At 38.5% G+C, this 23809-nt stretch overlaps 1 protein-coding gene and 1 long non-coding RNA gene across 4 annotated transcripts in view; one reads left to right on the top strand and one right to left on the bottom strand.

The window, feature by feature from the left end:
- Positions 1-23809, top strand: part of KBTBD2 (kelch repeat and BTB domain containing 2) — a 214918-nt gene that overhangs the window by 88401 nt on the left and 102708 nt on the right. For all 3 annotated transcript variants that reach the window (XM_085607504.1, XM_085607506.1, XM_085607505.1), the window contains one exon: positions 3338-3885. In XM_085607504.1, coding sequence (XP_085463630.1) covers positions 3716-3885 — 170 coding nt within the window. In that variant the 5' untranslated portion in view covers positions 3338-3715. The remainder of the gene's footprint in view (positions 1-3337; positions 3886-23809) is intronic.
- LOC146823214 (uncharacterized) lies at positions 5754-7353 on the bottom strand. Its single transcript, XR_014961891.1, has 4 exons — positions 7304-7353; positions 7109-7210; positions 6235-6318; positions 5754-5920 (listed from the first exon to the last, which is right to left on the bottom strand). It is a non-coding gene; the product is annotated as an uncharacterized LOC146823214 (long non-coding RNA).

Consider the following 23809-nt stretch of genomic DNA (forward strand, 5'->3'; position numbering starts at 1 on the left):
GTTGATGTGGCCAGCTTAATAAATCCTCTCCTTTGTTTGCTACATACACTTTACCTAAAATCAAATTATTTTCCATCTCAATGGTAGCATTAAAATAACCAAGCATTTTTATGGGCTGGCCCCCATAACCACCCGGACTCACATCCATTCTGTGTAGAGAATTGTTCCCTTGAAACCACTTATAGAAAATTTCTTTTCCAATAATGGTCAAATGCGAACATGAATCAAATTTCATCTCCAAATCAACTCCATCAATTTTTACTTTACCCACAGGATGTTGAGCTGAAACATTTTTGTTAATTTGACAAATTACTTCCTTTACCACTTTATTTTGAATTTTCTTTTGTTTCGTTTTGCAAAACTTCATAAAATTACCTTTTTTCCCACAAGTATGACAACTTACATTCATCGCTGGACACTTTTTAAAATTTGCTTTATGACCAGTCATGCCACACCGAATACACACAAACAAGGTATCCACACCCTCTTCTTTCTTTTCCTCACTTAAAGAAACCGAAGATTTACCTTCCTTCACCACACACACGTCTTTTTGTACATCCTCCGTAGAATTATCTACTTTAGTTTTCTCACTTTTCAACTCCATTACACATTTTAACATATGCTCTATTCTTTTAGCAATAGAAATTACTTCTTCTAAAGCTGGCTCATCCTTAAGCCACAACTCTTCCCTTATTTTCTCTTCTCTGAATTTTAAAACAAGTTGATCTCTTATTCGTTCCTCATTTAGCCCCCCAAATTTACAGGTTGAAGCAAGCTTCCTTAATGCGGTTACAAAATCTTCCACAGATTCATCCTTGCCTTGAGCTCTTAAACCAAAATGATATCTTTCCATAATGGTGCTAGTTCTGGGTAAATAGTGTTTATCCAATTGTAAAATGCAAATCTCGTATTCATTTAAACCCCTCTGTTCTTCATTCGTTAAATCTGGTAAGTTCTCTAATACTTCCTGTCCTTCTCCACCTAAACAATGCAAGAGTAAGGAGTGTTTCCTTTCCGCACTTAAATTAGTCCCACAAACCCTTGCATAGTGCGCAAATATTTTCTTCAACTTACTCCACTTCACCAATGGTTCACCTGGACTTGGTAGAAAAAACGCCGGTGGTGTTACGTTTTGCATATTGACTGTATTAATTAAAACTATTAAACCCCACTGTGTTCTGAATTTTTCATAAATTAAACAATCATACAGAGACCTCAATGTAACACTATCACATGTACTGTTACACCTTTTTTTTTTAATTTCTGGTTATCTTTGCTCCCTACATGAATTTGTCCTCTTATAAATATATCTATACAACATTTATATAAATATAATTATATATTAGACATCAAAACGCTGTTTACCAACAATACAAATTCACATTTCCTTTTAGATGGCCTTACGGATAAAACAGAGATTACAATTATACAGTATTTAAACTCTTTGTAATATACTCCTTTCCTTTCACAGTCAACACTTGAACTGTAATTACCGACTTAGAGCTTCAAACTAGTCTGTTCACCCAATAACGTGACCAACCAACGTTAAACACTGACGAAGGACTTTCTTTTCGTTCGTCTCCTTTTTTTAAAAGAGAAAGTCATTCTCCTTTATTGATTCTGACGCGCTGACACGTGGTGAAATGACGCGCATAGATCGCCGAATCCAAACGCAGGATTCTACTGCGTCACCATTTGCTTCTTGCCTCCCAACAGCATGGAGCGCCTGACCCACGAACGACAGGATACCCGACCTCCCTCGATTCAGCCTCTTCTTGTCAAACTCGCAGCTGATTCTTTTTAACACGACAGATCCAGCCCCATATCACACTTCAAAGGTAAGGTCCAGCCCCTCGTCACACTTCAAAGGTATATTAAATGCCTGCCGCCGGGAAAACTCTAAACGCGCTTCCCTTTTTTAAATTCAGCCGCTGGAGGGGATCATTTATCTTTTATCGAAAAGCTTTGGCATCCATATGCGCATATACCATTTTGTGGCCAACTAATATTACTCCGGAAAGCCAAACTCAAATAAGTTATTTTAAAATAACTACGCTAAGCTTCCCTCAATCAGGTTTGAATCAAGCGCCAAAATGCTCCTTTCGTGAAACAGTACCTTAAAAATCTGATGTGCCAAACCGTTCCGCAAAGATCTGAAGCTCAATGGACAGAACAGCTCCACCTCCACTTTTAATCCTCCGCTGACTCAGTAAATCGCTACAGTTGATGTTGAGGTGTATTCTTCACTCCTCCTTTGTATCCCATAAATCGTCGCCAATGTAAAGTTTGTATAAACAAAGCACACGTGATAAGCTTGGTAAAGAGGTTTAATTGATAACACCTCAACCATCAGTCCAAGAAGCCAACTGACCCATCAAGAACTCCCATCCACAAACCGCGTTCTACATTCTTTAGAATGTACATCATGTCATGAGAAGGAAGAAGACATCACAATAGTCTCTACCAGATATGGGGTTACCGAAAGTAACTGGTTCGTTCTTTCCTTTCTATTTTCTTTCATCCTTTCTTGCTTTGCCTTCATTTCTTTTCATCTTTCTTTCTTCCATCCTTTTTTTTCTGCTTTTGTCCTCCCCTGTCATCTTTCTATTCTTTTTGCTTTCTTTCCTTTCTTTTCTTCCGACTTCCTTTCTTGACTTTCTTTACTTTCTTTTTTTTCTTGCTTTCCTTCCTTCTAGCTTCCTCTCTCCCTAGGTTTGTTAGCAAAGGCAATTTGGGTTTACTATTGGCTTGTTTTATTTTAATTTAGGCTGGCATCTCCGTAACATGCTGGAGTTGGGAGTGTGCTACTTTGTTCCATGCCTTAATGCTGGAACTGTTAGCGAGGAAATCTTAATATTTTTGCATGTTTTATATATCCCTTTTGGGTTTCAGAGCGCCATGCAACACATAGATTGCAACAAAAATGTACAATGCTGTTTTAAATGGGTGTAAGCTTTTTGCAAACACAATTTACAGTCTGTTGGCACGGTCTTAAACAGGCCATTTAAATACGGGCACCTACCGATGTGCTACGTGTTCAGGATGATTGAGGTCATCCCAGCTGAAGTTATCAATTTATGCTCCATGGTTACTGGAAAGAGTGAACGTCTTCAATTAACAAACATTTATTGGTCTGTTTAAAATGTGTGTGTTTATATGTATTTGCATGGTTTAGTACCGGGGCAACGAGATTATTAAAAGCTTGGAAAGTTGTCCTTTTTTTAATTTACATTTTGGTGATGATTGGCACTATTTATTTTGAAATGCCTGATTTATTGTAGCTGCAGTGTCTTGAATGAAAAGTAAATCCTTTTTTTTTTTTTTCCTTTCCTTTTAGCTTCTGACAAGCTGCCTTTCGGACGCTTTTGTGCATCTACCTCGCGCCTCACCTTTTTTTTTTGTTTTGGGCTAAATGTGCTGTGCCATAGCATTTGGAGAGAGCATCTCCTGCAGCCTCCTTATCAAAGCCTCTGGGGAGTGAATTGTGACAACTAATCAATGCAGAATGACCTAGGATCTCCTGCTCTGAAGTCTGCAATGCTCTGATTCAGCAGCCTGCGAGATCCTCGCAAAATGTGTCACTCGGAGCTCTAATCACATTGCAGGTGGAAACTACTGCGCAATTTTCTTCCGCTCCTGAAAACACAGGCTGAACTGTTCAGATACGGTCCTGGCTTTTCTAATTTGGATCTGGGAATATTAATGGAAAACAGTCATGTCCAGCCAGGACGAAAGGCAGATCAATACGGAGTATGCGGTGTCCTTGCTGGAGCAGTTGAAATTGTTCTATGAACAACAGTTGTTAACTGATATAGTATTAATTGTGGAGGGCACTGAATTTTCATGTCATAAAATGGTCCTTGCAACATGCAGCTCTTATTTCAGGTAGGTGCAAGATCTTGCGTTAGCAGTTGTTAAACTAAAATTATTAATTGCCATCGATTTCAAGCCTGAAAAATGCACAGAAATGATGCTTGAGTAACCGCATCTGAAGGTCATGCTGTGGGGGGGACAGGGGTTTCTGAGAAGTAACCTATTGCAGAAAAAGCCAATTAATTCATTTGGATGAGGAAACCTCTACGTCCAAATTCCTTTTTGAAAATGTTACTTTTCTTCATTTAAGCTTTTTCTTTCCCACCCGCTTCTGTTGTCTGGTGCTTGTTTTGGTCTTGTATACCCTCCACCCATATTATTCTGTGGGTTATAAATAGGCCTGGGCAGAGTTTGTGGCGTTCCACTACTCGGAACTCTGCTAAGTGCAAAAAAAAAAAAACTCTGCCCCTGTGCTGTGCGAGCAGTGGAGTGTGTTAAATGCCGTTTGCGGTGATTTTCAGTGCCAGGTGCTTGTTTGCACTGTGCAATCGCGAACAGCACCATGCACAGTGCAAGCAGGTGCTGCTTCCTTTCTGCCACTCGAGTAGATTTTTACTCCAACTGTAGCTTTCTCACGCGAACAGATGGTTTCCCAATGCGTGCATATGTGACCACTCGCAATGAGAAATCTGACCGCCCGCGTTGAGCAATCTCGCCAGGAGGTTGATGATCCACGTGTGCACTCGCCAACTTGATGTTGACGATAGCAAACGAGGAAAAATCTTGCCGGGAGGTGGATTTTCCTCTCTTGTGCTTGTCAACTTGACGTTACGAACGGGAGCAAGGAGCAAAACTCGGCTCCGCGAAGCGAAGTTTTTCGGAACTCTGCACAACGCGGATGGTGGAAAACTCATCGAGCGGAGCAGAGTTCACCACCCAGACTTAGTAATAAAGGGCAGTTTCTGTCTCTAAAGGAAGAGACCTCTCTTGTTTGTGTTATGTGGTGATTTTTATGCAGCAGACATATCTGTTCTATACCCTTCATAAGCCTTAATGTGGACAAAAAGAACTGACTTTATGTAACAAGACTGTATGAAGGGGCATTATATAGTGTGGCAGAGCTAGGGAGGGCAGGGGAAGGTATGACCTGCAAACACATGCTCTGTTATAGAGTGCTGCAGCTAAAAGAAAAACATAGACCCGGAAACCACAAGCAGTGGTAGTTGACTGGGCAGAAAAGCAGTACTTGGCCATGCTCCAGGGGAGGGACTAATTTAGAGGAAGTGAAGCCAGCACATGCAGGCCAAAGAGAAGCAAGGAAATGAGCGATGACAAAGTCAACCAATTGTAAGTAATGGACAGCTGTAAGACTCCTGTAAGTAAACAAAATCTTCCAAGCGGCAGCACATGTGCGGTCTCAGGCAAGATTTAAAAAGCAGAATGCGGTGTTTGACACCTGCATCCTGTCTTTGTTCTGCACTTGTGCTGGTGCAGACTGTCCATGGTAGAGGATGGGGGGTTCTGATGATAGTGTGATGAGGAATGTGTATTTACATACAATACAGACCAATGTAAAGATATCAAATACTTCTTAAGTGAAAAATAAACAGACATTCACACATTGCAGATTGGTAGCACCTAGCCAGTTTCTCCTCTTACACTCACCCTTTCTAATAGCATCCTGCAATGATAATCTTTCAAAGCCCTATTTCTCATGAATCTCACAAAGATGATCAAGTCCCTAAAGCCAAATGAGAAAAAACAAGGATCCCCTGAACAATGGACAGTTCAATTCCTAGGACCGGGACTTGAATAGTAATGAAAAAAAACCCTAGGCAATAACAAAGTAAACAAATTACACAATATATATGACAATAAGAAGACAAAGGAAGACGGAAAAAATATGTTCAAAGTTGTTACTATTTTAATAATTTCTTCTCATATTATTTAAACAAATGACATTTATACAAAACATTTCAAAATGAAACAATATTTAGCACATTACATTTAATCAATGTGTATAAACAAAAGGTTAAAAAGTGGCAAAATCTTTATTAAGTCGACGCGCGTTTCGGCGTATACAGCGCCTTCAGGAAAGCCACACAATCTAAAAAAGAAAAAAACATACTCAGATTTCATCAGTGGTTGTCCATATCTTATGTATTCTCATGAAAAACATCTAATTAAACAATACATATCGTCTTTATAAAATATATCATAAATAGCACAATATGTATCAATAGCAACAATCTATATACATAATCTTACGGTCTTCCTATGTATATTTTATATTTATTTACGGTGCTATATCGGAGTGCTCAAAAATGAAGTTTAATGAAAGAGGTCTATTAAATAGTAAAGGCCTGTAACAATATATATTCCAGAAACAATAAGATAGAAAGTAAGTAGCCAATCACTCACAGATCCTGTTTCAATGTGATGAGTTCCTAGTGATTAAAACCTGCAACTCCATAGTTGGTGGATGTCTTTAATTCTTATAAATGGCTGAAATAAATGTATCACCATTATTATAGACCTGTATGATAGGGTCTAATCATCATTAATGTACATGGTAGTTGCTGTTTGTATAAGCCATCTATATGATTTCATTTTGGGGAAAAAAATATCTTGAGATTTATGCTCGTAAAATATGTAATTAAAACTAATAAATCAATATTAATAATTCAATAAGATCACAAAGAAATCAGGACTGTACTCTATTCGGTAACAGTGCGAGCAAATATCCTGCGCCAAAATTCGGACTGATATTAGCAGACCGGAAAACTGAGATTGGTTATGAAAACCTAAGTATCTAGCATTAATCTATCACAATTGGCGTTAATTCACTAATATTATGCATGTTCATTAAGAACAGATAAACCACAATGACGAAAGGGATTACCTGATTAAAATGCAATGCACTGGATGTGCAACAGTGTCTTTTTAAAACAACAGTTTCACGAAAAGGAGTGATGTCCACGAAGAAGAATGAAAAACGACTATTTTTAATAGTAATTAGATTACAAAGAGATCGATATCCTTAACATTAAATAACTGTAGGTTTCTATTATCTTTTGATCTAAAGAGAATTTTAAAGGTCAATACCTGGTTGTCAAACGAGCTTCGTATAGGTATATTGGAAAAGCGGCCTGGTCCTACTAAATGTTAAAATCAGTAAAATGATATTCTGGAAAGCCTTTGTAAAAACAATACACAATCTATTGTCAAAACCGAGACCTTCTAAAGGAAAAAAGGATACATTATAAATCTGAGTAGCAATGAACCCCGTATTTACCTTGCAATAGAAGAAATTCGACGAAGAAACTGGAACAAGCACTGAATATGTGATAGTGTTCCAAATATGTAGCTCAATAAGCATACCCAGTAAAAGACTTATCTAAGAAGGAATGTAACAATATATATCTATGAGTGTGTAAAACTACAGCTTCAGAGTAAATCAAAGTCACTATAGCTACAAACTAGTAAGTACCTGATAAAAGGAGGCTTCAAGTAGGACGCCTTCGGAAAAGAGTATCAAATGTGTTGGTGCCATTCTACACATTATATACTCTATGGTTAGTCACAAGATAATCATGTGATTCTAAAAAATGTCATGTGACCAAGTTGGTGATGGTCAGAGAAGACAGACTGGAGTGAAGATGGTCAGAGAAAACAGACTATATTGAAAACCATGGAAACTTTATTGTCCTGTCTGACAAAGTTTCAAAGACATATCAAACTGTTTGGTATTATAGATATCAATTACTATAATAACCTTGTATTATTTCAAAAACCTACTGGCCTGATATATATTATGTAACAATGAGTGATATATGAAAAGTGGAGAATTATGAAGATAGTAACCAAAACTTTGTCTGAGTTGTAAAATCAACACAACTAAACGAAAATTAAATTCAAAAATATCGAAAGTCGGACGATGTTTTGAAGGTATCAACCTATCCGATTTGACTGGTATTTCCATAAATGTTTATATTGATTAAAAACGCATGGCCGAAACAACTTGATTTAGATTCAGTATATCCAACATCCTATTATAAGATGCGATCCCCACTCAGGTTATGGCATTCTCCCAGGGTATTTCACTATTCGGGCCATTCCTAAAAGTGTTCAGAGTAAAAATCCAAAAAAACTTCTAGTTTTTTACGTATTTTGAGACCCCCTTTATTGTCTGGAGTCCTGATTCTTTCCAAAATTCTCCAATGGATATCTTATGGTTTATGGTTCATGTCAATCAAATGTTTAACTAAGGGCGCTGTAATTTTGGCTGTTCTGACTGCAGAGCGGTGTTCAGTAATGCGAGTTTGAATTGCTCTTGAAGTTTCACCTACATAGCCCAGGTTACAGGGACAGCGAATTAAATATACAGTATTGTTTGTTTTACAGTTCCACATCTCGGTGGCTTCAATAGAAACCCCATTGTGGACCAGAATTTCACCTTCAATAATGGACTCGCAAGATTTACAAGAGGAACATTTCATAGCACCTTTAATGGGTAAATTACCATTAATGGATATTTGAATGAACATAGGTCTATTGGTCTTATTGGTGAACCATGAGCGAACAATGAAATCTTTGATATTTCTGTTTCGCCGATGTGCGAATAAAGGTTTGGTCAATTTACAACTATCTGGATTGCTGTTAAGAATGTGCCAATTACTATTAATAATTTGTTTGACTTTAGTATCCATCGTGGAGTGTCTGGTGACCCATACCAGCGGAATATTACTGTTGTTAACTCTAGAGGTTAATAAATGGTCCCGGTCATAAAACCTAGCACGTTTATAGGAATCCCTCACCAACCGGTGAGGGTATCCTCTATCTAAAAACTTCTTTCGCATTGTAATGGCTTGTTTATCAAAATCTCTCAAGTTCGTGCAGTTTCTACGCACTCTTAGAAATTGGGTAAACTGAATACTTTGTTTTTGGTTGCGGGTGTGATAACTATTGAAATGCAACAGCGTATTCCTTGCAGTGGGCTTCACAAAAAGATCTACTTCCAAGTGGCCCAAAGAATGTCTAATTATGATATCAAGAAACTCTACTTTCTCAGTATCTATGTATGCAGTAAATTTCACATTTCAGTCTGTAACATTGGGCCATTCAAAACATTCTGTGAGCGAATCTCTCCCACCAGTCCAGACAAAAAAGATATCATCTATGTATCTGGACCAATGGGAGATAGATTCGAAAAAAGGGTCAATCTCGTATATGAATTTAGTTTCAAAGGCAGCCATATAAATATTCGCACTGGAGGGAGCCACAGATGCACCCATGCTTACGCCTTTGGTTTGGCGATACAGGGTCTCATTGAATTCAAAGATGTTTTCGGTTAATACTATATTAAGGCATGCCAAAATAAATGGTTTGGAAGAAGATATATTATATGTGTCAATGAACCAATCAGTGGCTGACCTAGCTCCCTTCAAGGGTATGTTACTATATAAGGACTCTATGTCTAAGGTCACCAAAAGGCTCTGATCCGGGTTAAACTTCATATTCTCTACTTTTATTATCATCTCCATAGTATCTTTAATGTAGGAGGGGATTTTGGGAATATGGGGACGTAAGCAGTTATCAACAAATTTGGATACTGGTTCAGTGATGGTACCAATTGTGGACACTATAGGTCTATAAGGTGGATCATGAATATTCTTGTAAATGTTGGCCATGCCATAAATGCAGGCTGTTTTGCCTGAATTGTGGTTTAAAAAGTCATATTCTTTGATAGTGATGTCACCTGCAGCTGATGCCTGGTAGGACAAAGTCTGGATTTTTTTGGATATTTTAATGGCGGGGTTAGATTGTATTTTAGAATAAAACGTGGTATCATTGAGCATGGTGGTCATTTTATGTTCGTAGTCGTCAGTATTGATGACCGCTTTTCCTCCTCCTTTATCACATCCTTTTATTATTAGTCCTTCCTTGGACCAATTAGGACCCAAAGTGGCTGCTTTTGAACTGGTAGTTCTTCAAAGATCAGATAAAGCCTTTCAATTTATACCTAAACCCTTGTACATTTTGGATAAAGGTGAATACACAGCCCTCCATTCTTTAGCTGACATCAAAAATCGAATAAAAGGATGTGATAAAACAGCCTGCATGTATGTCATGCCAAAAATTTACAAGAATATTCATGATCCACCTTCTAGACCTATAGTGTCCACAATTGGTACTATCACTGAACCAGTATCCAAATTTATTGATAACTGCTTATGTCTCCATATTCCCCAAATCAGCTCCTACATTAAAGATCCTATGGAGATGATTACAAAAAAATAGAGTATGAATTTTAACCCTGATCAGAGAATTTTGGTGACCTTAGACATAGTCCTTATATAGTAACATACCCTTGGAGGGAGCTATGTCAGCCACTGATTGGTTTATTGACACATATAATATATCTTGTTCCAAACCATTTATTTTGGCATGCCTTAATACAGTATTAACCGAAAACATCTTTGAACTCAATGAGACCCTGTATCGTCAAACCAAAGGCGTAAGCATGGGTGCATCTGTGGCGCCCTCCATTGCGAATATTTATATGGCTGCCTTTTAAACTAAATTCATATACAACGAGATTGCCCCTTTTTTTGGAATCTATCTCCCACTGGTCCAGATACATAGATATCTTATTTGCCTGGACTGGTGGGAGAGATTCGCTCACAGAACTTTTGGAATGGCTCAATGTTAGACTCGAATCTGAAATTTACTGCACACATAGATACTGAGAAAGTAGAGTTTCTTGATATCATAATTAGACATTCTTTGGGCCACTTGGAAGTAGATCTTTTTGTGAAGCCCACAGCAAGGAATACGCTGTTGCATTTCAATAGTTATCACCCCCGCAACCAAAAACTAAGTATTCCGTTTTCCCAATTTCTAAGAGTGCGTAGAAACTGCACGAACTTAAGAGATTTTAATAAACAAGCCATTACAATGAGAAAGAAGTTTATAGGTAGAGGATACCCTCACCGGTTGGTGAGGGAATCCTATAAACGTGCTAGGTTTTATGACCGGGGCCATTTATTGACCTCTAAAGTTAACAACCGTAATATTCCGCTGGTATGTGTCACCAGACACTCCACGATGGATACTAAAGTCAAACAAATTATTAATAGTAATTGGCACATTCTTAACAGCAATCCAGATAGTTGTAAATTGACCAAACCTTTATTCTCACATCGGCGAAACAGAAATATCAAAGATTTCATTGTTCGCTCACGGTTCACCAATAAGACCAATAGACCTATGTTCATTCAAAAATCCATTAATGGCATTATACCCCTTAAAGATACTATGAAATGTTCCTCTTGTAAATCTTTTGAGTCCATTATTGAAGGTGAAATTCTGGTCCACAATGGGGTTTCTATTGAAGCCACCGAGATGTGGAACTGTAAAACAAACAATACTGTATATTTCATTCGCTGTCCCTGTAACCTGGGCTATGTAGGTGAGACTTCTAGAGCAATTCAAACTCGCATTACTGAACACCGCTCTGCAGTCAGAACAGCCAAAATTACAGCGCCCTTAGTTAAACATTTCATTGACATGAACCATAAACCAGAAGATATCCATTGGAGAAATTTGGAAAGAATCAGGACTCCAGACAATAAAGGGGGTCTCAAAATACGTAAAAAACTAGAAGTTTTTTTGGATTTTTACTCTTAACACTTTTAGGAATGGCCCGAATAGTGAAATACCCTGAGAGAATGCCATAACCTGAGTGGGGATCGCATCTTATAATAGGATGTTGGATATACTGAATCTAAATCAAGTTGTTTCGGCCATGCGTTTTTAATCAATATAAACATTTATGGAAATACCAGTCAAATCTGATAGGTTGATACCTTCAAAACATCGTCCGATATTTGATATTATTTTTGAATTTAATATTAGTTTAGTTGTTTTGATTTTACAACTCGGACAAAGTTTTGGTTACTATCTTCATAATTCTCAACTTATCATATATCACTCATTGTTACATGATATATATCAGGCCAGTAGGTTTTTGAAATAATACAAGGTTATTATAATAATTGATATCTGTAATACCAAACAGTTTGATATGTCTTTGAAACTTTGTCAGACAGGACAATAAAGTGTCCATGGTTTTCAATATAGTCTGTTTTCTCTGACCATCTTCACTCCAGTCTGTCTTCTCTGACCACCACCAACTTGGTCACATGACACTTTTTAGAATCGCTTGAATATCATGTGACTAACCATAGAGTATATAATGTGTAGAATGGCACCAACACATTTGATACTCTTTTCCGAAGGCGTGACCGGCAGCCATCCTTAGCCTGGTCCTACTTGAAGCCTCCTTTTATCAGGTACTTACTAGTTTGTAGCTATAGGGACTTTGATTTACTCTGAAGCTGTAGTTTTACACGCTCAGATCTATATTGTTACATTGCTTCTTAGATAAGTCCTTTACTGTGTATGCTTATTGAGCTACATATTTGGAACACTATCACATATCCAGTGCTTGTTCCAGTTTCTTCGTTGAATTTCTTCTATTGCAAGGTAATTACGGGGTTCAGTGCTACTCCGATTATAATGTATCATTTTTTCCTTTTATAAGGTCTCGGTTTTGACAATAGATTGTGTATTGTTTTTTCAGAGGCTTTCCAGAATATAATTTTACTGATTTTAACATGGTAGGACCAGGCAGTTTTTCCACTATACCTATACGAAGCTTGTTTGACAACCAGGTATTGACCTTTAAAATTCTCTTTAGATCAAAAGATAATAGAAACCAACAGTTATTTAATGTTAAGGGTATCTCTGTCTCTTTGTAATCTAATTACTATTAAAAATAGTCATTTTTTATACTTTTTCGTAGACATCAGACCTTTTTGTGAAACTGTTGATTTTAAAATTAATAAGACCTCGTTGCACATCCGATGCATTGCATTTTAATCGGGTAATCCCTTTCATCATTGTGGTTTATTTGTTCTTAATGAACATGCATATTAGTGAATTAACGCCATTTGTGAATAATGCAAGATACTTTTATTTTCATAACCAATCTCAGTTTTCCGGTCTGCTAATATCAGTCCGAATTTTTCAGCATGATTGCTCACACTGTTACAGAATAGAGTACAGTCCTTATTTCTTTGTGATCTTATTGAATTAATATTAATTTATTAGTTTTAATTACATATCTTACCAGCATAAATCTCATCAAAATATTTTTTTCCCAAAATTAAATCATATAGATAGCTTATACAAACAGCAACTACCATGTACATTATTGATGATTAGACCCGATCATACAGGTCTATAATAATGGTGATACATACATTTTTTCAGGCATTTATTAGAATTAAAGACATCCACCAACTATGGAGTTGCAGGTTGTAATCACTAGGAACTCATCACATTGAAACAGGATCTGTGAGTGATTGGCTACTTACTTTCTATCTTATTGTTTCTGGAATATATAATGTTACAGGCCTTTACTAATTAATAGACCTTTTATTAAACTTCATTTTTGAGCACGCCGATATAGCACCGTAAATAAATATAAAATCTTAATGTGTGATACATAGGAAGATCGTCAGATTATATATATATAGATTGTTGCTACTTGATACATATTGTGCTATATATGATATATTTTATAAAAACGATATGTATTGTTTAATTAGATGTTTTTCATGAGAATACATAACAAGATATGGACAACCACTGATGAAATCTGAGTTTTTTTCTTTTTTAGATAATTGTGTGGCTTTCCTGAAGAAGCCGTTGTATACGCCGAAACGTGCGTCGAGTTAATAAAGATTTTGCCACTTATTAACCTTTTTATTTATACACATTGATTAAATGGAATGTGTTAAATATTGTGTTCCATTTTTTAAATGTTTTGTATAAATATCATTTGTTTAAATAATATGAGAAGTAACAACTTTGAACATATTTTTTCCGTCTTCCTTGGTCTTCTTATTGTCATATATATTGTGTAATTTGTTTACTTTATTGATATTGCCTAGGAGTTTTTGTCATTACTATTAAAGTTCCTAAAGCCACCTCATATGAAAATATTTTAACCATGTCCTTTTTAAATGTTTCTGGAGAAGCTCTCGCCCCTACTCACTATTGTCAGTGCCTCACTTACTCAGGTCATCTTCCAGGTAGCTCTCCTAACAGGCCAGGTCTGCCCACTCCTAGAGAAAACTACTTTAGGGCCAGATGACCTTGCCAATTATACATCACTTCTCTACCTTTTATCGGAAAGATAATGAATACTACATTTATATCCAAGATCACTTCAGTGTCCATCTCCTGCATGCCTGTTCAGCTTGCTTCAGCACACTGCAGCATGGACACAGCTACCTTAACCCATTGTAAGTGGTGCCAACCTGACCACAAATTATGTCTCCTGCCTCCTGATATTTCTAAACCTGTCGGCTGCCTTTGGAACAGTCTACCAGCCCACCTTCATCCATACCCTTAACTCTGGGATTCACTGACAGTATGCTACAATGGTTCTCCTCCTACTTTTTCTACTAACGACACTTCATTTACATGGGCATTTTGAAGTCCCAGAAGAGCCCCATTACCTTCGATTCCCCCCCAGAGTTCCATACATGGTACTTTCTGGGACTCTACTCGCCAATAATCACTTTATACTCCACTAATGTGCCCGAGATACCCAATTCTACATCACATTTTCCTCTGCCTTAGACATCCAGCACCTCCAACACTGCCTGCACCTCATCCAGACCTGGAAATCAAGCACCGACCTGAATCACCCCCCCAAGACAGACTTCCTGTTATTTGCCCAGAAATAGTGTAAACCTGACTCAATGACATGAACCTTGATGTCCTCAAACCCCAACTTTCACCCAATGGCAAGTTACCTGCACCTGGATTCCAACCTCAATTTTGAAAGCACATTATCAAGAAAACAAAGATGGCCCGATTCCATTGGCTCTACTGAACAAAATGAAACTGTTCTTTTCAGAGAGCAACTTCAGTACTGCTACTCCAGACCTACTGTCACATTAGGGTGGCGAGATCTTCCCTGCTCCGTGGCCTCCTGGCTATCACACTGGCGCACCACCCCTTAAGCACATCATAAAGGTCGCAGCATGTCTCATGCTTGAAGACATCTGATCACATCAATTCAATCTTGAGGAAGCTTTACTGACTCCCCATGCCAGCCAGCTTCATCGCAAAACCAGTTGCATAATTTACAAAGCCATCACAACCTGTATCCCTGCCTGCTAGACTGACAAGCTCACCATGTCTGGTAGATATGAGCACACCCAAAGCTAGAACACAACCAGACTGGATACGAAGTGTGAAAATGAAAAAAATAGGTATTTTTCATTTATACAACCAGAATTTGGAACAAGACCTGTTTCCACCAGGACAGCCCTAATCTGCTCCAATTCAGGAAAGAATTGGATAGATTTCTCTTTACTGAATACTACATCATGATGCAGTAATAGTCCACAAACCTACTACCGCTCAAATTCCTTGTTGACGTTATCCTCGTCTTTGACCATGTACAGCCCTCCTCTGCCTAGGTTTCTGCTATACAAATCCCACATAACTTCATGCCTATATAGAAGAGCCTGAACTGTAAACGGGGTTCGTGAGGTGGTTGGTGTTACCAGTTGGACTAAATCATGCAACGCATCATAGAGCAGGCCAGTCTTGCAGTAGTGAAGACAAATCTGAGACTCCACATTTGAGCCAGTTGGGCACTCTGTAGTGGCTGGTACATCTGGTTAGGTCAGTCCTTGCAATTCAATTTAAAGGCAAAGAGGGATCAAGAAACCTCCATACAGAGTTGCCAGGAACCATATTTCTCATGTTTCCTAAGTATCATGCACTGGAATTGGCCATAAGTGCACATTCAGTGCAAGAGTTGCTTGCTACTGTATCTCAATCATTTCTTGATGCAGCCTTCTGCATGGCCTCTTGAAATGAAAGAAAAGGGTCATCTCTTGGGTCACAACTCTGGCTGGCTCAATAGTGTAACTCCAACAGCACTTGCTCATACCCCAGCTGTGCAAGTTGGTGATCGAAGGCAAATGCCCTATGCTTTTACTCTGAGAGGGATTATTTGTCTCACTGAAACAAGTATGACCAATTGAGATGCTTCCGGTGGTATGTTTCATATTTTTTATACAGCTTATGTAGATCAGTTAGGCTCCTTAGAACTATTGGGCGCATGCATATGTGTGACTATGTTTTTTTATGGGGTCAATGTACATACCTTATCCCATTTAATGGGTAGGTGTCGGCAAATAATTCCCTATTGGAACCCATTTCCAAATATGTTGATTACTTCCTAGCGCCGCTTGTTAAAGATCTTAGCTCTTATCTCAGAGATAACACAGATCTCTTAGTAAAACTAGAGGGAATCACATGGCAGTCAACCTTTAAACTTATCACGATGGATGTAATTTCGTTTATATACGAATATCGAACACTCCATTGGAATAGAGGCATGTAAATATTTCTTAAGGAAAAGGAAAAGTAAGTACTATCAGCATAACATCATGATAAATTAAATGATATCCCTATGCCTCAACAACATCTTTTTATTCAATAAAAAAACTATACAAACAAATAAAAGGATGTGCCATGGGTTTTTCATTCTGCCCCAATTATGCAAATCTGACCATGGGATGGTTTGAACAAAAATTGGCATGGGCACTAGTAAATTGATGAGTTTCTAGAAAAGGTCGTTCTATGGTTGCGCTTTATAGATTGTATTTTTTTTTTGTTTAAAATATTTTATTGAGGTTTTCCAACCGTCGAACCAATGTTGCATACAATAGCATCCGATATAAGACCCAGTCATCAATGCACATATCAGGAGAAACCAGATCATGGTTGCGCTTTATAGATGACCTAATCATCTGGGATGGCACGGAACAAGAATTTGAAAATTATTTTGACAAACTAAACAACAATGTGTCAAAACTAAAATTCACGTACGAAATCAGTGAGACACAAGTGACATTCCTGGATACAAACATCTATGCGGAAAATAATTCCCTGCACACAACGTTACATCGCAAAAATACAGCCACAAATGCGATACTACATGGAGAAAGCTTCCATAATCAATCATTAAAATGGAGCATCCCATATGGGGGAATTTTAAAGACTGAGGAGGAATTGCTCAACCGAAAAAGAATTTGTCAAACACAGTATAGAGACAAGTAACAGATTCCAAAAATGTAAATACCCCAAAAAAGTTATAGAAAAAAGTCTACAAAGAGCCTCAGAACAACAACGAGGGGAGCTACTTAAGAAAAAACAAAAATTAAATGAACCAGACAAATCGACAGTAATAAGATTGATCACTACTTATAGTGCAGAAAACAAGAACTTAATAAGAATAATAAAGAAACATTGGGGTATTTTGCAATTGGATACGACCTTAACATCAATATTGGCAACCATCCAAACATAACATATCGCCGAGCAAGAACTATAGGAGATACAATTGTCCATAGCCATTTCCAACAAGCACCAGTAACAACCTGGCTACAGAGAGAAGGCTTCTGGCCTTGCAAACATTGCAAGATATGTAAAATCGCAAAGCACAAACGAGAGATTGATATCGGAGATGGCACCAAATGGAAAATTAAACAACACCTTACATGTAAAAGTGATTTTGTAATTTACATGGTAGAGTGCCCATGCAAAATGCGGTATATAGGAAGCATGATCTTTGAAGTAAAGAAGAGGATTCTTGAACACATCAGAGCCACAAATCACAAGGATCGCACAAATGCCATAGCAAGACACATGGAAATGCACCATGATGGCAAATGGGAATCCTTACAATACTGGGCTTTAGAACAGATCCCATTTACGGAAAGAGGTGGAGATCGCAAGAGAATGCTGAGACAAAGAGAATCTAAACACATACTCTCGTTCAGAACCTTAGATCCGAGGGGTCTCAATCAAAATGAAGAACTTTATGTACACCTCTAAAATACCATCGAGGAAAAGAAGCATCAGTTATCTCCTAATTAAACATTCACCAGAGAGGGACATTTGTTTTAAAAAAACACCTAAAAAACCATTGGAAGATATGATGATGAAAGTAGTGCAATAATACGATCCATTACTAATAATGGCTAAAAAATATTGAATAAGAGAAAATAAAAACTCACCAAAGAGTAAAAACTAATTGGTCAACAAAGGACAATAAGCATGATGCCGCAAAAAGAATTAAATGAAAAATGTTTTTAGATCACAAAGTTATGAGCACATCATTTTCCCTAAGAAACTTTGAGTTTACAAGTTCTTGATAAATAATTAACTACACTTACCACAATGCACCGCAACACAAACAGGAAGCAACTGTGTGTTTATTGAAATAAAAGATGCCCTTTTACTTTGTGTCAACATCCCGTGAACAAGCCTTATGTGAAGGCGAAACGCGTAGGGTATGACGAGACCTTGACAATAAATCTGCTATAATTTCTGCTGACAAGTGAGCGTGCCTCATAATTTCTGCCGCGAGGCAGAGAATAGTTTTGATTTTCACTGGCATAGCCCTGCCAGCTTGAAGCGCACCGCCCCATAAAAGAGCGCCGGCGTCAACACATTTTGGGCTACACTGTTGCGATATATAAGACAGAAGTGGCTCAGCACACAACTTAAATACAGATATAGCGGACAAAATTATTCGTCACAATCAATAAACAAATAGATGTGTAATGTATCCCCAAAGATTCACGATAAACTTTGAAGTCTTGAAGATGAGTTTCTCTTTATTTGGTAGTTCAGATTTTTCATTTAAAATTACAGCATACAATTCATAGCCAGTTCATAGCCGACGCGTTTCGTCCCAACGGGACTTCTTCAAGGCTCGCGAACAGTAATTTTAATAAAATCCACACAAGTTAAAGTTTTCCATTTTCTCTTTTTCTGTAATTATGTGGTCAGATGTCTAAAATCTCAATATTGGCCTAGACCCAGTGTGAGTATGATGTAAAAGTGTAGGAAGGAAAGGTACGATGGCCTTGATCGTGCGATATGGTCAAAATCACCGGGTCCGTGCTCCGTATATGCCAAAAGTCGACCTTTTGGCATATACGGAGCACGGACCCGGTGAGTTTGACCATATCGCACGATCAAGGCCATCGTACCTTTCCTTCCTACACTTTTACATCATACTCACACTGGGTCTAGGCCAATATTGAGATTTTAGACATCTGACCACATAATTACAGAAAAAGAGAAAATGGAAAACTTTAACTTGTGTGGATTTTATTAAAATTACTGTTCGCGAGCCTTGAAGAAGTCCCGTTGGGACGAAACGCGTCGGCTATGAACTGGCTATGAATTGTATGCTGTAATTTTAAATGAAAAATCTGAACTACCAAATAAAGAGAAACTCATCTTCAAGACTTCAAAGTTTATCGTGAATCTTTGGGGATACATTACACATCTATTTGTTTATTGATTGTGACGAATAATTTTGTCCGCTATATCTGTATTTAAGTTGTGTGCTGAGCCACTTCTGTCTTGCGCATTTTTTGGGTGATACCAAATATTAGGGGCGCATGAAGGTCACGTCCCTGGCTTCTTGCACCACATCTTTGTTTATTTATAATACTGTATCACATTTTCTTGATTGGTGCAGTCCTTTCGAGTGCCCTGATCTTCTTATCTCTTCCATATCACTGTTGCGATATATATAGGGCTGAAGCGTAATGGCGGCATTGGTGTTGGGCACTAAATAAACGCTGGCACAAAATTACATTGGGTACGCTTCGTCTTTTGCCAAGGATTTGGTTACCTGAAGGCGTTCTCTCTTCAAGTTATCTTCGAGACTGCTTCCTCGAATTGGCGTTTACCCCTCCTTCGGTTTTGGGCCGTGCGGCATGAAGCTCTGATTCCAAGGCTTTGGAATCCCCTGTTCTCCCGAGAAGGAGTCGCCGCGGTTGCCCCGGAACAGCGAAAGGACTACGAACAGTGTGGAGTGTGGAGAGAGTGTTTCCGGTGATCGTTGGTCGGCTGATCGGTGAAACCGGGTTCCTAACCTCCTAGATCGACACATGGTAGGAGTCCCGCTGAGAGTTCCGTGAAGGAGTGTGCCAGGTTTGCAGCGTGATATTATCGACGCACCAAACCTGTTTTTTCCAAACATTTATCAAGCCCACAAAGTGACACCATGTCCGCAGACACGTTGAGGAGTAGGGAGGAGGCGGCAACTGATGTTTATTGATCTCCCGATAGGAGAAAGAGTAACCGATTTGGTGTCCAACAGTCAGCCGGAGTCACCGCGAAAAATAAAGGAGCTGTTCAAAAACCTAGAGAAAGCAAGCAAGGCTGAACAGGCTAAATGGTGGGAGCACCGCTCGCTCACCCGATACTTGGAGGTGGGAAGGATACCCCGAGGTTTGCGGATCATGCTGGCTCCCTCATATGATAACCCAGACCCCCGGATGCTGTTGGAGTGGGCAGAGAGTAACCTGGAGTCCTCCCGCCGTCTGGTAATAATACTAGTTAAGTACGCGGAGAGTGATAGGGTTACCCTGCAGAAACAAATCGACGAGTTGAATATCGAAATTGAGAAATTACCTGATGCATCTCTGGTAACAAAGTATCTAGAGGAAATGGCAATACGACTGCGCCGAGAGGAGGATGTGATAAAGAAGAGGAAGACGTATACATTTCTGCGCGACCGCCTAGATTATGAGCATGGTCAAATCTTCACATTCGCCAAAAAATACGACGGCGTGAAAGCGAATAAGAAGTTTATCTCCAATACAACTGATGCAACAAAACAACCTGCTAACACTGCCATACCCGATACCTCTGCCTCTGAGTTAAGTTCCAATGTGGATAGTGAATCTGACAATGATCAACAAAGGGCGCAGAGATTGGGGTTTCGCAAATTTACATTGACCCAGGAACTGGAGTGCGTGCGCCAAGATCGCAAACAAACACTGCGCTCGAGTGTCCGAAGTGCAGATACAAACAAAATGCCAACAGAAAACGGAGCGCAAGGAGGAGATGCAACGAAGTTGCGCAAACGGGAACGCAAAGAAACCCTACAAGAAAACCCGCAAGCAGTGGCAACGCAGGTAAATTCATTATGTAATCCGAATGATCCTCTGACTGTCATAAATCTCACCGATACTGTACTAAGTGAACAAGAAAATAACATTTTGGCATTAGGACTAACGTATAGTGCCAACAGTAATTTTGACTATGCAAATACTAAAATCGATGTATTCAGATTTGTTCGTAAATTGAAACTGCGAAAATTCTTTTCAACACACAAGTCCACCAGAACAATGATACCTACACAGCCTGTTCTAAGTCCCACCTTATTAACAGCAGGGGATGCTGGGCTTTTACAGGACCTTATTCAAATGCAGGATGAGACCATCACACATCCAGCCAACTTTGGTCTGGGGCAGGGAGGAGCTATAGCACCTACCCCATTCAAACCTAAATCTACTTTCTGTCCCCTCATGTTAAAAGATAACATTGATATGTTCCAAGACAAAGTATCACAAGAACTGAAGAGTTTGCATCTTAAACAATCCAATATTAATAAGAAACATCGATATCGTGACTTTGCTTATCACCAACTTGTAAAGAAGTTACAGAACAATGTCAATATTGTGGTCCGCCAGTCGGACAAGGGCGGCAACGTGGTACTATGGCCAAGAGACATGTACATGGAGGAAGCATTGGGCCAATTAAATGACAGACAATGTTATAAAAGATCCACAATGACGGAGGTGAAATAGGCATGGAACTTATTCCATATGAAGTTAATGGGTTGGAGAAGCATGGGTCTACTAAGAATGGACGAGTTAAAATTTCTCAAGAATGACCATCCAGTGATGCCGATAATTTACTTCATTCCTAAAATTCACAAGAAAAGTGTGAAACCACCAGGCCGTCCCATCATTTCCGCCTGTAACAACATTATGGAACACACTAGCAAATATGTTGATTTCTTTTTGCAGGATTTTGTAAAAGAACTTCCATCGTACATTCTTGATACTGGTGATTTATTGAAGAAAATGGAGGGTTTAATATGGCAACCAGGGTACCTTCTTATATCTTTAGATGTATCCTCCTTATATACTAGCATCCATCATAGGGACGGTTTAAAAGCCATAGAATATTACTTAAATTTGAGACCCATTCATTTTCATCAGCATAACAGAATGTTACTTTCAATGATCAACATGTGCCTCGAGAACAATTTTTTCTTGTTTTCCAACCAAGTATTCCAGCAGGTGAGGGGCGTGGCTATGGGGGCATGTTTTTCCCCAAGCTATGCTTGCCTTCATTTGGGATACTGGGAGGAACATGTCCTCATACCCACGTACTCTAAAATTATGTCTGAAAACATTGTCAAGTGGTACAGGTATATTGATGACCTTTTAATAATTTGGAATGGATCAGAAAGTGAAGCTAAGCTATTCATAGACAATCTTAACAACAATGAATTAAATCTTGGCTTCTCTGGGCATATTAGTGACACCTCTATTTGTTTTTTGGATGTTGAAATTCGGGTTTGTTCTAATGTATTGAAGACCAGTTTGTTCAGAAAACCAACGGCGGGTAACGCTATACTTCATGCTACCAGTCATCACCCGGCACATGTAATTAGGAGTATCCCATACGGGGAAATGCTTCGTATTAGAAGAATATGTAGCAATGACACTGACTGTAGTATTGCACAAAGAGACTGTAAAACTAGGTTTTTGAGTAGAGGTTACCCAATGGAACTCATTGATAAAGCCATCTGCAAAGCCAATGAACCAGGTAGGGCACTAGCACTACTAGGCAGAAAGAAACCGGTTTCTGGTGAATACACGGAGTCAAGATTGATTCTGACTTATAACAACCAACATCAGACCATACGTAAGATCATAAAGAAAAACTGGGCACTGATTGTGAATGATCCTGTATTGGGGAGTCAATTACCACGATCTCCCAGTATCACATACAGGAGGGCCAGGTCCCTTAATAATTGCCTAGTGTCTAGTAGCCCTGAAATCAAAACTAACAATTCTTGGCTCAATAGCATCACAGGTTTTTTCAAATGTGCAGTATGTAAGGCCTGTAAAAATGGGGTCAACAAAACAGAATACACTACTCCCATTAGTGCGATTCCTGTCCCCATTCAGCACAAACTTACCTGTAAGACGGAGTACGTGGTGTATGTGCTGGAGTGTCCGTGTGGCCTGCGCTATGTGGGTAGTACCAAGTTGCAGGTCCACAAGCGGATACTCCAGCACCTACGAGCTATCACCAATGGGGACGCCACGTACCCAGTGGCCAGGCATTTCAATGAGTCTCACAATAGAAACCCAGTAGGCCTGAAATACTTTGCCATAGATACAGTCTTGCCCCTAAGAAGAGGTGGTAATCGAGAGGCATTGTTGCGCAAATTAGAAACCAGGCACATCATTCTTATGGATTGCAAAACACCAAATGGACTCAATGCTAGTGAAGACTATTTTACCTGTCTCTAAATATTTTTAAAATAATTATGTTTTAAAAATAACAGTTTCAGCATTGTAACATATAAGACTGCCTTCTCCCGAGACCAATTTGGTCTCTTTTTTAGATTTTTTTTTAAAGCATATTTTTTTACACACACACTTGGTTTGCACATATTTATGATGATTTTATCTCTGCATCTTTTGTACGTACAGCAATATGACATTCAATGATGGGTATGACTAGCATTTGTCTCACATTATTGACGAAGTGTCTAATAGGATCTAAGGTACCAAATACAGAACATGAACACGTGCATCATTTTTGAACTGATTAAATGTTCATTAGCTATTCTTTGTAAACAAGATACCCTAATTTTTATATATGATATTTATTTATTTATCTATTTATCTATATTTATGTGGGCATGTATCACAATTTGTATCTATTTTACAACTCATACATGGTTTTAATATGTATAAAAACTACAAGGTTTTTTAAGAATATGCGG

Source organism: Triturus cristatus, chromosome 5_2 (genome assembly GCF_964204655.1).
Source record: "Triturus cristatus chromosome 5_2, aTriCri1.1, whole genome shotgun sequence".
NCBI lineage: Eukaryota > Metazoa > Chordata > Amphibia > Caudata > Salamandridae > Triturus > Triturus cristatus.